The 15,322-nt window shown below is 34.0% G+C and overlaps 1 protein-coding gene and 1 pseudogene across 2 annotated transcripts in view; both read left to right on the top strand.

Moving 5' to 3' along the window:
- Positions 1–14,728, top strand: part of LOC149541635 (TMV resistance protein N-like) — a 48,215-nt gene extending 33,487 nt beyond the window's left edge. Inside the window, exon 6 of the mRNA XM_089796814.1 lies at positions 14,334–14,728. Coding sequence (XP_089652940.1) covers positions 14,334–14,574 — 241 coding nt within the window. The 3' untranslated portion in view covers positions 14,575–14,728. The remainder of the gene's footprint in view (positions 1–14,333) is intronic.
- LOC149541636 (disease resistance protein Roq1-like) lies at positions 8,538–14,317 on the top strand (annotated as a pseudogene). The gene is made up of 6 exons (XR_016355311.1): positions 8,538–9,313; positions 9,509–9,775; positions 11,711–12,575; positions 12,687–12,932; positions 13,055–13,871; positions 14,039–14,317. The product of XR_016355311.1 is annotated as a disease resistance protein Roq1-like (transcript).
- Positions 14,729–15,322: the final 594 nt, after the last annotated feature.

Genomic DNA, 15,322 nt, shown 5'->3' with positions numbered 1-15,322 from the left:
CAAGTACTTGTGCATCTAGAATCAAAATTCTTGTAAGTCAACAAATCTATCTTCCTTCTTCTACAAAAGGCAGGGACTCTAGCTTCATCAGAGCTCTTGTTTTAATAGTCTAGATATTTTAATAAATGTAAATTAATAAAACATAGATTGAATGAAGTCAATGATATAACTAAAACATGTGCAATAAGTCATATGGAGTCTTTGATATTTCTTGAAAGAGTAAGGTTTAAAATTGTGGTCATTTAACTACTAAAAACACTTGAGCATTGATAATTTTACATCCACATTAGGATGTGTAATGGGGAATTAAAATTAGCCAAAAACTATGAAAGTCAACATTATATTATGTGGTGAAACACTTTTGAGAAAACAATTAGCATTAAAGGGAGAAAAAGTAAATAAGATTATGAATATCAAAAAATGAAATAAAATTTTTTAATTGAAGATGTCATATGAATTCATTATTAATATATTTTAATATGTGAATTATTAATGAAATGGATTGACTTTTATTTAATAGAGTTTATTAAAAAAGAAAAATAATTAACGCTAATTATTTAAACATGTCATACGTACAGTATATTAATAAAGTATTATTTTATCTTATCAGTCAAAATATTTTATGGAATGTGAGTTAATAAAAAAATAGATTGAACCAAGACATTGATAGAATTAAAACATGTGCAATAAGTCATGTGAAGTCTAGGTCTGTTTGATGGGAATATGAGTGGAATAGGCATATGTAAATTCTTAAAATTTCAAATTCTTTGTTTGGGTGCACCAAATCGCAATTGTGAATAGGAATACGTATTCTAATTTTGGCCCAAAAATGAACATTTTCAATTCCATGTAAATAGGTGTAATTGGAATATGCATTCATATTCCAGTTTTATTTCTTAGAAAACATAAATTTCAAAGTCTATGAATTCCCCATCAAATTTTGACTGAACCAAACAAGAATAGGAATACATTGTCCTATTTCCTATTCTAGAATATGTATTCCTATTCCCATATTCTTATTCCCACAACCAAACAACAGATTTCTTGAAAGGGTAAGATTTGTGAATTGTAGTCATGCAACTATTGAAAGTACTTAAGTATTGATGATTTTAAATTCACATCTGTGTCTGCCTATGTAAGGTGTGCTAGGACCAATACTCCTAAGATATTGAAAATTTAAGGAGATTGTGGAGAAATAGGGTAATCATGTAGCCCAAACCCCTTTCAAAGTAATACTTAGAAAATAATAGCACAACATAGATTTTCAAAATACCAGATTCTTCATTGAACTTTTGCAACACGATTTTACCTTACAATGAAAGAAAACACCTACTTATTACATTTCTGAAAATTACCTTATTTGGCAAATTTTTTGGAAAAAATAAAAAATTTCATTTTTGGTAATTTCCAAAATCCATCCTACGAATCTCAATTTTTCCCAAGAAAAGCCCCCAACTAAGGCAAGATGAATTGCCAACTAATCTACAAAATCAAGAGTATGGATTTTGGATTTATTAAAAAAATAACTTTCTAAAATACTGGAAGAAAAAAAACCCAAAACCTTAATTTCGGAGGTCAAGATGAAATTTCAAGGTTCTGGATAAATGTTGAAACAAACATCTATCAAGCTAAGCTCATTGACACTCCAAATAACTCCTCCTTTCACATCTGCCTACAAAATTTCAGCCAAAACCTATATCTGAGTCAAAAGTTATGGCTCCTGGAAGTTGATGCATCAGGCACAATTTTATAAATATAATCAACTAATAGCTAACAAATTTTATTTGACTATCAAGGTAAAATGTTACCAACCATTGATGAAATAAGAAAAGGTACTATTAAAATTAGCCAAAAAGAATGAAAGGAAGCATTATACTTATGTGGCAAAATACTTTTGAGGAAAAAATTGACCGTTAAAGAAATTTTAGGATGATTATTTCTTTTTAAAGTATATTAATCACAAATTTAAAAAATTGTAAAACACATTGAATTATTTGGAAGAAGAACTCAAGAAACCCTCAATCTCAAAGGACGCAAGGACTATCATGCTCCTTTACTATGAAAAAAATTTACCAAACAAATTCCACTATTCTAGTGTGAGAATTTACTTTTTCTTTTTCTTTTCATGCATAGTATATCATGATCTTCCACCAAATAGATGGCATAAATAAACACAATAGCCACTCTATCAAACAATGTATATATTTTATTAGCTCCTTCCTATTTTGCATATCAATCTATAGAGCTTTTGCAACCTAAGAAAAAATTTCTTTTCATTATTCTTTTTGTGATGTCCATGTCATATTTTGGAGTTCCTAATTGGCCTAGGTTGTAATGCCCCGCCAAGGGATCCAAAGAATTAACCTAGAATTTCACTAAGTTTGGTAGCAATTTTTTTTTTTTTTTTAAAACATGAAAGCAAATATCATATATAACTAATGCACAATAACAGAAGCAATAGCAATGTCCATCTGAAAGTAAACATAACATACATAATAGATTACATTCTTTATGGATCTCTTAACGTTGAATTACATCTAAGTCAACTAAAATTATTGAATCCATCTAATATAACAGCCACATGCAATAATAACGATAAGTCCAATGTTTATACATTGCATTTCCAAATGCTCAATCATCCAATGTACATGTCATAGGGTATTAAAAGCTTAAGAGAATATACATATGTAAAATAAAGTACATCATCCTATTCTAATCCATGATACATCAAAGTAAAGATAATCACATGATACACATGATACATGATCATAGAAGATATACATCCATCATAAAAATCAAACATAATAAACTAAGTGCATGGTTCCTCCCAACCATTAATAGTATCATTAGACCATCGTGGGCCCTAGCCATCCCTCTGTGCGTAACATTCCAAATCACTAAAGAGATCATCGGTATTATCATAGTAGGAATGTCACTCCTAACATATACTATATCATATGCAGAAAGTAATCTAACATGCAAATATAAGCATAAGATAACATCATCTAACATATGCTAATCATCAATGAAAGGATACATATCCACCATCATGAAGGACGCATCAACCACGATGTCTCAATAGATCTCAAATGATAAGAGTGAAAAAAAACTACCACCCGATCGCGTGGTACCTAAGTGGTCCACTCCCACCGTGCTGAGGAGATAATCTCAAGTCCCAAATAGGCTATCCAAACACATAGCATAAATCTCTGTAAGTCTAGGAATCCTAAAAGTATACTAACTCAAAGGTTCCATCACAAAATCGACATCTAATTTCCAGAGGCACACAATGACATGTAGGAACCTACTATGCAAGCGAAAAAGTGTCATCGCATATATCATGTACAAGTTACCTTGGCAATTAGCTAAACTCTATGGGTCCATACTAATCTCATGTGGCCACTTGTATCCTCTCATACTGACAAGGCATACTATGGAATGCAAGGTTGCAACCATGCGTTCTCTCTACTCCCATCCTAGTCTATACAAGCACTCAAGGCATGGGCGAGAACAAAACACTTATCTTTTTAGGTTCATTTAGTTAGTATTAGGTGTGAATGTTTTCACTTATTAATCCAACTTACAATGAGTTACCCTGGCAGCCTCTTAGGGCCCCGGCCCCCATTGCAAGCCACTTCCCAACACTACATGAAGATATCCTACCCTAAGCTCATGGAATCATAAATCTCAAAATCACAAAAGATAATCCATAACAAAATCATCAAATATGCATAAAAGCATCAAATCTCCATGAGCAAGCATCCATAGAAAATCATGACCACAATAGCTCTCTATTGGCAACTGAAGTGTCACTGATAATCAAAAGTATCTAATGGTTCTCAATAACCAAAATATATCTCAATCATACTGATCGAAGACTCCAAAATGGTTGAGTCAATACATGTCACAACATGACATCATCAAGAAATAAATTAACATTTTAGTCCCATCATGGCGACTAGAAAATAACCAAGGATAATTGATCGATGAACCAAAAATGGTTAAGTCAAGTGTCTCGTAACAATCAGTAATTACACACATTTCATAGAGCATTCCATCACATAACCATGGTTGGGTTCATAAAGATCAAGATTAAAAACATCATCATGACATAACAATCACATAACCCCCAAGCCTCTGGTAGACGTCCTGTAACTGGTCAACACTAGTCAACCCAAAAACTCAAAATAGTAGCATAAAGAATACACAATGCAAACACATGTTTTGATTTTGCTAAATTTACAAACTTGAATTTAAATGTAGAGGTCTCAGTTTACGTTTTCAAGTTGGAGGAACATTTTGAATGTTTTTCCCAACCCATGTATCTATATTGAAGGATAAAGGTTTTTCCCTCTAACTCTTAGAACTCAATTTTCTAAATGTTCTAAATGTCTTTTATATACACATTTTGTTGATAATAACCCCCATCATTTTGAAATATACATCTTTCCAAATTAAAAAGATTCAACTATAACATTATAAAATAATTTGTTATTAAAAGAAATAGTCTCTTAATACAAACCATTTATTATTTATTATTATTAATGTTTATACATACATACATATATATATATATATATATATATATAAGTAATATAAAACCTTGCATATAAGAAAAAATTGAATGTTTCAATAACAACCAATGGTGGACTCAATACCGTACGGCGATCTTAAATGAATCGCATTGCCGTGCATAGTTTTTAAATAACCGCGTGACCTCATACCTAACGTCGCAGGCCTGCGACGTTAGTCACAGTACCTGCGACTGTAGGTGTGTCGTCATACGACATATAGAGGGTGTGGGGTGGGTATAACCCGCCCCTCCCTTAATTAATTATTATTTTTTTTTTTCCCAAATACGATTTCAATAACGTTTATAATAAAACGTTTACAGTTTGCGGTTCGAAATTTTTATTAAAGTTTCGACACTGCGATTTATCAATATGATTTTTCAATATATGTGTGTGTGTGTGTGTGTGTGTGTGTGTGTGTGTGTGTGTGTGTGTGTGTGTGTGTGTGTGTATGTGTATTTATATATATATGTACTTGCAAAATTTAATCGAATATCACAGCATATATATATACACATGTATGTAGATGCGTAAATTATAAACATGTATATTTTACAATGAGCAAATACACATTTTATTTAAAAATTCTAATTTTTAGAATTTTCCTATAAACTATTTGATCTCTAAATTTACCCAATACTTCATCTAACGGGTTTGGCTACAATTTAAACCCTAGCCCCATGTTCTTTTCAAATCTATGCATATAATGATTCTCAAATAAATATTAACTTCCCATATTGAGAATGCATATAATTAAAAATAGGAAAAACCCTCAAAAGACATATGGAAGACACGAAGAAGACAAGGAATGCAAGATGCGAAAATGGCATAAATAAAATCACAAGAATCTACCCAGATTCTGATGCTAATTTGCTCTTCCTCAGATAACCCGCAGAGCAAGCTCCTCCCTTCTTCAGAGTTCCTGAGTCCTCCAATGCTCCAAAATGCTCTCCACGCTATATCTAAGCTTCTAGGAATGCCTAAATATAATGAGCTCTCAGGAAACACCTAGAATGTCTTTAGAAACAGCTAGAAGGTGTCACCAACTAAGCATGTGTCTTTTCCAACCTTCTAGATGATTCATAGAGTTGTAGACACCATGTGCTTAATTGATGCACTAACCCCCGTGTTGTTGACATATGAGAAATGAAAAGGTGTGTTAACTCGTAGACAAGCTTATAACTCCAATTTACTTTTTATATAATTTCTATTTAAATTTTTAATAACTTTCATTTTAATTTTTATAACTTTTATTATTATTATTTATTTATTACTTTATTATTATTTTATAATTATTATTAATTTTAATTTCTAATTTTCTTTTATTTAATTCTTAATTAATCCTCATTTAATTAATTATAATCAAATTATCAAAGATCATGATATTTTATATTAATTTACTCAAATAATTAATTTATTAATTAAATCTATTTATTAAGACTTAATTAATAGAAAATTCACCATAGACCTCCAAGATAAAATATGAAAACCCATCATAGAACAATTCACACAAAATCAGTCTTAAGGGTTAAAAATCATGAATTATGTCATCCGACACATTTGGTGGGTAACATATCCAAATACTTGTCCTACCTCACTAGGACAATTGGTTTAAGGGTTTGGGATTTGGACTTGAGAATTTATCTCCCTTCTCTTATCATTGAGATAGCATAATAGGGTACGCTCATCCTGGCAAATTCAGGGAACTCGATACCCGATACCTGCAACCTGCAGAAAAACCATGCATGTACATACAATATATATATAATGCTAAGCTAAACATGCAATGGCAGGAAGTGGTGCATCGTGTAGATCTCGACTAAGAAGGTGACTGCGACTCCCTTCCTTAACCATATCAGGAATGCCATACAATAAGAAAACACACACACCATACACATGCAAGTATGGGGTAAGTATCCATAATAAAACACATGAGACAATAAACCACCTAACTAATCATCAACAATAACTGAAAGCAATGTAATGATCATCATGCATACATGAAATGTAAAGTCTAAATGATCTCATCATATACCAACTGAATCCATAACATAATGTCTGATAATCTCAAAACAATACCACTAATCCATCATCATAAGGCTAGTCTAACATAGTCTGATAATAATAGCAACAATGTCCAGAAAAGATGTGAACGAGGGTAGGCACTACATAGGTGGGAAGGATACAATAGAAAAAGGTCATAGAAATTGGCTTTATGCCATAATTGAATTTTCAATAAAAAATTAAAGTCTACTTAACAAATACATTGTGCAAATAACTTGTAATCATTGCAAACCATGCGATTGTATTTGTTAATGGTATGTTTTCAAACATCTAGGTGCATTGTATGTTCTACATTATGCATGCATGTCCACTTGCAATAATATAAGGTCATCACACAAGTATTTTATTTTAACTTGCAAATTTTATATCCTCTCAAAATTGACTAAAGTGCTAAGAAACCTTCACACAGTTCAAATATTAAATTTATTCAATTGACTTATCAATACAATGATTCCAAATAAGAAGAAATAGAATTTAGTCTTATTATCTGTTATATAAAAAAAAGAACTTCTAAAGTAAGTTTTTAATCATAGAAATCATTTTCAAACTAAGAATAATCATATTATTAAAGAAAAAGCAACTTTTTTGCTACTCTATGAGTAAAATAGATTCACTATTAATATTTCTTATTTAAATCTACTCATATTCACTATGTTATACAGCTCTCTGACATCAGGCTACTTCTCTACTTGTAACTACAACCTACAAAAAAATTGTTTATTATTTGCATATGATGGATGTTCGTGCCATATTCCAAAGTTCCCATTAGAAAAAAGTAGGAAGGATGTTGGAAAAGATTGTAGAATTTGGTGTTATGCCTGTCAATAGAATTTTCTTTAAACTATTTACATTTTGCAGGCCAAGAAATGATGATAGTTATTGCCAATAATGAAAAAATATCCCTCCTTGCTTGATACAACCCATCACTAGTAAGCTTATTCAAAAATCCATTTCAATTTTTTTAAATTTCAGTCTATTGATTTAGCTGGTCCACTTGAGAATTCTATAAGTGAAATACAACTCGAGATCTCTTCTCCTTTAATTTCATCCAAATAAAATTAATTAAATGAAAACCAATAAAAAAATAGTAGAAAGGGACATTCACTAATCTTCATAGAGAATTCATTAAAAAAATTGTGTGAAAAAACCATAAATGCTAAAGAAGCTATTTTTAACATAGTTTTTGGTGAATTAATAACACAGGGAGGGCATACTATGGAGATCATATGCTGATAATAATTTTTTTTAATCTAAAATATATTTTGTATAAAAGATAACCACATTATGTAGAAAGTACTGTTAGAAAAATTTCTAAGGAATATTTGTTATTTCCAAAAAACTTAACTATTGTAGTGGGGTCGCTAGGGACATTAATTTCTTCTTCTTTTCGTATACAATATTCCATGATTTTCCACAGGATAGATGTTGTGATGAAGGGCCATATGTTTTGTCCTTTTCTTGGTCATTACATATGTTGTGATGAAGGGCCATAATAATGTGAAAGCACAGCCAATAATTCACTTCTTTTATTTGTAGAGTTCTTCCCAGGCAAGACCGTGGAAACAATGAAAAATAAATAAAGGAAAAGAACATGAAAACATATCACCAACTACATACCCTGATTGAAAGACTTGATTGCACTAGTGGGCACACACTGCATCAAATTCCTCTCGAAACCCTCGGAGTAAGAAAGAAATATTATGATTTTCCTCTTTTGTGAAAAAACCGAACCAAACATTGGGCCATTGTGATAGAGTGGGTAGCTTTCATGACTTTCCACTAAATGGAAAAGACTGGACTATCGACTTCACAGCCCACTCGCGGTATTTTCTTCGTTATTGCAAGGCCATTACAACGAATTTTCTTGGTTCTTGCAAGGCCATCACAAGAGGCTACACGAATTTTCTTGGTTATTGCAAGCTAATAACGCGGAATCGCCGAGTTCACTTTAACGCGGAGTCGCCGAGTTCACGAATTTTCTTGGTTATTGCAAGCTAATAACGTGGAAACAGCCCCCAACTTGCGCCCTCTTTGATTATCGGCTCTTTTTATTTCCATCCTTGTTACCCTTCCAAGCACTGCATTCCTTGTTCTCAATTAGAGGGTTTTTCATATCCATTCTAGATCTGTTTGCTTTTTCAGCTTGGCATCAATTTATTTTACTGTTAATGGCCTCCGCTTCCACATCTGATCGAGAAGACCAGGCAACCGATCCATTTGTGGTTCTTGAACCTCCCAACAAAATGATGAAGTCCTCCTTGTCTGTTAAACACTTTGATGTTTTCATCAACCATCGAGGCCCAGACACCAAAGAAAATCTGGCTCTGCAGATCTACAATTCTCTGAAGAACGCTGGGATACAGACGTATCTTGATTGTGAAGAGACTCGACTGGGAGACTTAATTTGTTCCGCCATAAAGAACGCCATTGTCTCTGCCACAATGCACATTGCCATCTTCTCACCGAGATATGCAGAGTCTCCCTGGTGTTTAGCCGAGCTTGCTTTAATGTTCGAAACCAAAGCCTTCAGACTTCCGCCACATCAAAGGAAGAGTTGCAGATGCGTTTTCCAAACACGAAGAGAAGGGTACATACCCGGATCATGACATTCAACGGTGGAAAGATTGCCTGCAGAACGTCTCGGGGATCATGGGCTACGAAATCAAAGGGCAGAATGAATAAGATTGTTAAATGCCTTTCTTAATGTATTTCTTTTAATGACAAAATGTTTTTTTTTGTATTTAGAATATTATATTTTACACTTTAGAACAAGGGAAAATTGGGAAAAATTTGGGGAACTGAGACGAAATTACCTCAATTACTCGCAGCCCTTTTGAAATTCGATCTTTTGTTTCTGCTTTTCCCATTTTCAGCGATCTGAATAAGCTGTGTTGCGAAGTCGTGTCCGCGGTGGTTAAAGAGAAGGGAAAGAGGAATATTCCTCGCCAAGTTACAAAGTATGCTGTTGGACTTGATAAGCTTGTGAAAGATTTCCAGTATCATTGCCAGAGTAATGGGGAGATGAAAGACAAGATAATTGGCATCTTTGGAATGGGAGGGTCTGGCAAGACCACTCTCGCCAAAGATTTGTTCAATCGTAAACATTCAGAGTTCAGCAGATCAACTATCCTCTTTGATGTGTGGGAAAATTGAAGGAGGTGGATAGAGTGGATCACAGGCAAACATGAATGCAATGATAAACATTCAAATAAATAAGCAAAACACAAAAACATCAAGTTGTGCTACAGCACTTCATACTCATTAACATATCTAAAATCTATTACAAATCCATAGAATGCTACAACATTCCATCCACTCATGATCCACCATGATCAGATAAACATCTGATGCTCAAATCATTACATAATACCTCTATTTATAGAGGTCTGAGAACTCTCTAGAATATTAAACACATGTATTGCATGACATATAATAGTAATATATATCAATTAATATATGCAACTACTAGTAGTTGAAGACTGATTCTGAAATGACTTTGGGCGGCTGTATGCGGCTGTTTGTCTGCTTTTAATGTGGACGGTGCTGGGTTGGGCTGCCGACGATAGTTGTTGGATAGAAATTAATTCTTCCAACACTCCCGCTTAATTTCTATCACTAATGCTACTGCATTTATATTGTTTTCCCTTGTCATAATTACTTTGAGTTTTACGGCTTACCCCTAACCAATGCAATTCTGAAGTGGTTTCAAGCTCACCACGAACTTCTCAAACATTACGCAAATGGTTTCAAGATCACCATAAACTTTGCACTCCAATGATTTACAAACCAAGCATTCATTGGTTCTACTGACCATGAATCATCACTACGGGAAAATTATTATCACTTTGGCTTTTCTCCTTCTTGACCTGCATCAGACTGATTATTGAGTCCATATAAAAAGAAATCCATCTACCCAGATACATGGGTACCCAGCCGCTGTACTCGCTAGTTCTATAGGAATCCTTTTCAGATACATGGTTCATCAATATGTCAAACCAAAAAACCTTTAGGGTGTCGGGTACAACCGATAATGCACCCCTTACAATAGATTATTAACAAGTAATCCTCATTCAATCTTCATCACTTGATTGGGGGATATCAATTCAGCAATCTACTATTACATGACCACATTTGATATGACAAAGTCTTAAACATTTTCTCATCCAGATTCCAACACTTAAACTCCAAATCAGCACACAGAAAGACCTTTGCACTATGACAACAAGCTTTAGCACACCATCTCACCTTTTATTACACCTAAGATAACTAACTTAACTTTAACAACTAATGCATAACAATTAACACACATATTTCAAACACAAATATAATAAAAATTTTCATGATCAATATCTTCCATGTCATGTGTATGCATTCTTTGGCACTCCCGCTTGCACAAAGATGCTCCACATGCTTCTAATCTATGAATGATAGCGTCACACAATGCTAACTCAAACACACTTCAACTTTGGCTTTCTTCTTTTCACAGCTTCTTTGTTTCTCATAGCAATCTCTTGACTTGTTCTTCTCTTTATTCTTGCAGAAGATAACTTCAAATGCCATTGCTTGTTGGGCTACATTGCCACAACACTCTTTACCAATTTTAAACTTCTTGAGCTCTCCATGATCTCTAGGATCATATTCCATTAGCTCTGATACCACTTGAAGGAGGTGGATAGAGTGGATCACAGGCAAACATGAATGCAATGATAAACATTCAAATAAATAAGCAAAACACAAAAACATCAAATTGTGCTACAGCACTTCATACTCATTAACATATCTGAAATCTATTACAAATCCATAGAATGCTACAACATTCCATCCACTCATGATCCACCATGATCAGATAAACATCTGATGCTCAAATCATTACATAATACCTCTATTTATAGAAGTTGAGAACTCTCTAGAATATTAAACACATGTATTGCATGACATATAATAGTAATATATATCAATTAATATATGCAACTACTAGTAGTTGAAGACTGATTCTGAAATGACTTTGGGCGGCTGTATGCGGCTGTTTGTCTGCTTTTAATGTGGACGGTGCTGGGTTGGGCTGCCGACGATAGTTGTTGGATAGAAATTAATTCTTCCAACAAAAATGATGTCAAAGGTGCCCTTACTTCTTTGCAAAGTAAACTTCTCCTTGATCTATTTTCTGAAAATCATCATTCATTTAATAGTATAGAAGATGGAGTTTCTGTGATCGAGGATAAGCTTCAAAAGAGCCGCGAATCAAGTTTCCTCATAGTCATAGATGACGCTGATCATCGGAAGCAGTTGGAAGCCCTGGTAGCAATGAATGCCCTGAATCCCAAAAGTTTGGTGATCGTCACAACCCGTGACGAGAGGCTTCTTACTCAGGCAGGAGTAAGAGTCCGCTATAAGATGAAACAAATGAATGAACAGCATAGCAAAGAGCTCTTCTGTTGGCACGCGTTTCATAGAAAATCTTGTAAGAATGGATTTGAAATTTTGGTAGACAGCTTTGTAAAAGCGTGTGCAGGTTTACCTCTTGCTCTTCGAGTATTAGGCGGCCATGTTTTCGGCAGTGACAAGGCTTACTGGAAGTTGCAACTAGGTGCTGTTAAAGAAAGACCAGACGAAGACATAAAAGAAACGCTTAAAATAAGCTATGATGCTCTGGAAGAGGATCAGAAACAGATCTTCATGGACATAGCGTGCTTTTTCATAGGGGTAGAGGTGAGCGTGGCCATGAGCGTATGGAAGGCTTCCAAGTGGAGAGCTGAACATGCACTTCAGACCCTCCAGGACAAGTGCCTCCTTGAACTGCATCTTCGTATCGATCATTTTCATGATATTGATAATGATGATCCTTATTTTGATACTCATGAGCCGGGATCTGTTTTGAGAATGGGCAGAGATATGGCAGACAATGGCAATCCTTGTCGGCTGTGGCGTCGTACGGATCCTGTATGTGTTTGAGTGCCCTTAATTTCATGCTTATCAAAATGATTTCTTTTCTATACGATGTTAAAACATTTACATTTGACTTATTCCAACTCCATAGAAATTTAAATGCAGACTGAAATGCAAAGCATTATAACGGCAGCCAAAGAAAAGGATTTTAGATATTTTAATGATTATTCTCCAGAACTTACATACCTTCTGGAGATTTCAAACCCATCCACAGATTTACAATGGCTTCATATTACATGTCCCTCTTATAGCAATAAGAAGGAAATTGCTGAGTGGATTCCTCTACAAAATTTGCAGTCTTTAAGACTTTATGGAGTATCAGCTGCGAGATTGTGGCAAAGGGACGACCAGGTTTTTTTTTTTTCTTGATAAAAAACTGCCTTCTAGTAGAATCCGCTAAAAGTCCGTTCTTCTAAGACTTTTTACCATTCAAAAGCATTAGTTTGAACCAATGTAGTGATTGTAAATTTCAGATTCCACTCAAGCTTAAAGAGCTATATATGGTTGACAGTCCTTCCACCAATCTGCTGAGCTTAATTGGAATGCTAAAACATCTTGAAACTTTGCACGTGGAATTTTGGAATACAGGGCCACGGACTTTAACTGATTGGAATTCACATTTAGTGATGATCTGTCCCGTATGATATGCCTTGAAGCCATAAATCTGTTCTCTGATGGATTATCTACAAGGAAGGTCTCAATAAGTGGATTTAACTCTCTGAAGCTTTATTCTATGAAGGATGTAATTACAGTGGATTTAACAGAGGTAACTACACTGGAATGTCTGGTGTTGCTCAATTGTAAAGGGTTAACAGAAGTATTGTGCAGTGGTTTGGTGCAGCTTGTAATGGTCCGCATAAGAGGCTGCCATGCTATGAGTAAGTTGCCTAATTTTGGGGGTTTCAGGTGTCTCAAGAGGATCTATATTAAACATTGTCAGAACCTGCAGGATATGTCAGCTATTGAAAGATTTAAGGGGTTGAAGAAGATCTCAATTTCAAATTGTCCACAGCTGAAGGATATAAAAGCTATTGAACAATTGAAGGGATTGAACAGAATCTGGATTGAGTAATTGGTTTTAAAGAATTGAAACGGCTGAAGAGAGTATTCATTGGCATTTGCCCAAGGCTGCAAGACATACAAGGCACTGAATCTTTAATATGCCTGGAGAGCTTTATCATTGCTGGATGTCCGAATCTGCAGAACATAACGGGTATAGAAGAATTGAAAGGACTGAAGGAGATGGTTGTTTCAGATGCTCCTTCAATAAATTGCATTGAGAAATTGCAGGTACCAAACCAGATACGTGTATTTTCTCTCTTTTCCATTATTTCAGTTGCTCTTTTGCCATTTCATATAATCTTTGGAACGGTTCATTTGTATAAAATATTTCTTAGTGTTTCACTATCAATTTACTGCTGAATGAAAATAATTTAGTGAGAGCACTATGATTTCAGAGATTGCCGTCGGAGCTTACAATTCTGGTGGGAAGACCGGCCAAGTCAGATCTAATAGTAGACGGAGATGATGAAGATGAAGATGAAGATGAAGACTCCGTGCCATTTTTAAATGCACGTAAAATTGGCAAAACATTGCGTATGGCGGATGATTTCTGTGAAACAGAGCCTGGGTATCCAAGCCGGCAAGAAGTAGTGGAGATGATCCATTCGTTTCATATAAAACCCCAACATTTCTTCAGTACTTTCATATGGGAAGAGACATTTGGAATGGAACTGAGATTGGCCTTGAAAGGTTTTATGGGCTGAAAGAAATACAACTCTGCAGTGATAGTTGTGGAGATTGGTGGATATACATGTGCGCTGTCAATGAAGAGTGGAAAACCCTCTGCATATTGCAAAGCTTATTCACTCAACTAGGCCTCGGCAAATATCGTGAAATAACTGAAGTCATTCGCTGCGTTGATTTGGACATTGGTGAGGTTGATATTGATGATTTGCATGAGTACGATCGCGAGGATAATGACGACGATTAGTATGGTGACGATGATGCAATTTAATTTTAATTTGATGAGGATAATGACGAGGATGATGATGATGAGTATGATGTATGATGATGCAATTTAATTTTAATTGAAATTTCAGTGGTAAATAAGATTATGGTTATTAAAAAAGGTTATTTATTTCTAAGAGTTCATAAAAAAATCATTATTAATATATTTTATTGTGTGAGTTATTAATAAATTGATTAACTTTTATTTTAATAGAACATTTTCAAATATGAAAATAATTAAATATGAATTGTTTAAATAGGTTATTTTTAAAGTACATAAATATGGTATTATTATATTTTATAAGTCAAAAATATTATAAAGAACTTAAGTTAATAAAATATAGATTGAAGAAAGTCATTAATAGAACTAAAACATGTGCAAAGTCGCATAAAGTTTTAGTGATTTATTGAAAGGATAAACTTGAATTTTAGTCATGCAACATTTGAAGGCACTTGAGCATTGATGATTTTAGATTCACATCCTCTTTGTCTAGTAATGTAAGGTCTATTAGGACCATTACTCTTAAGATGGTGAAACGTTGGGGAGATTGTGGGGAAAGAGGGTAAAATATTATAGTGAATAATCAAACAAATAGTGAACAAATTTGATTTGACTATTAAAGTAGAACATGACCAATCATTGATGAAATAAGAAACGATGTTATTAAAATTAGCCAAAAAGTATGAAAGGAAACATTATAATCATGTGGTGAAACAAATAATCAAAGCTT

Source organism: Cupressus sempervirens, chromosome 8 (assembly GCF_028749045.1).
Source record: "Cupressus sempervirens isolate cs-2001-9-10 chromosome 8, ASM2874904v1, whole genome shotgun sequence".
Taxonomy (NCBI): Eukaryota; Viridiplantae; Streptophyta; class Pinopsida; order Cupressales; family Cupressaceae; genus Cupressus; species Cupressus sempervirens.
This window is presented reverse-complemented; position numbering and strand designations above follow the sequence as displayed.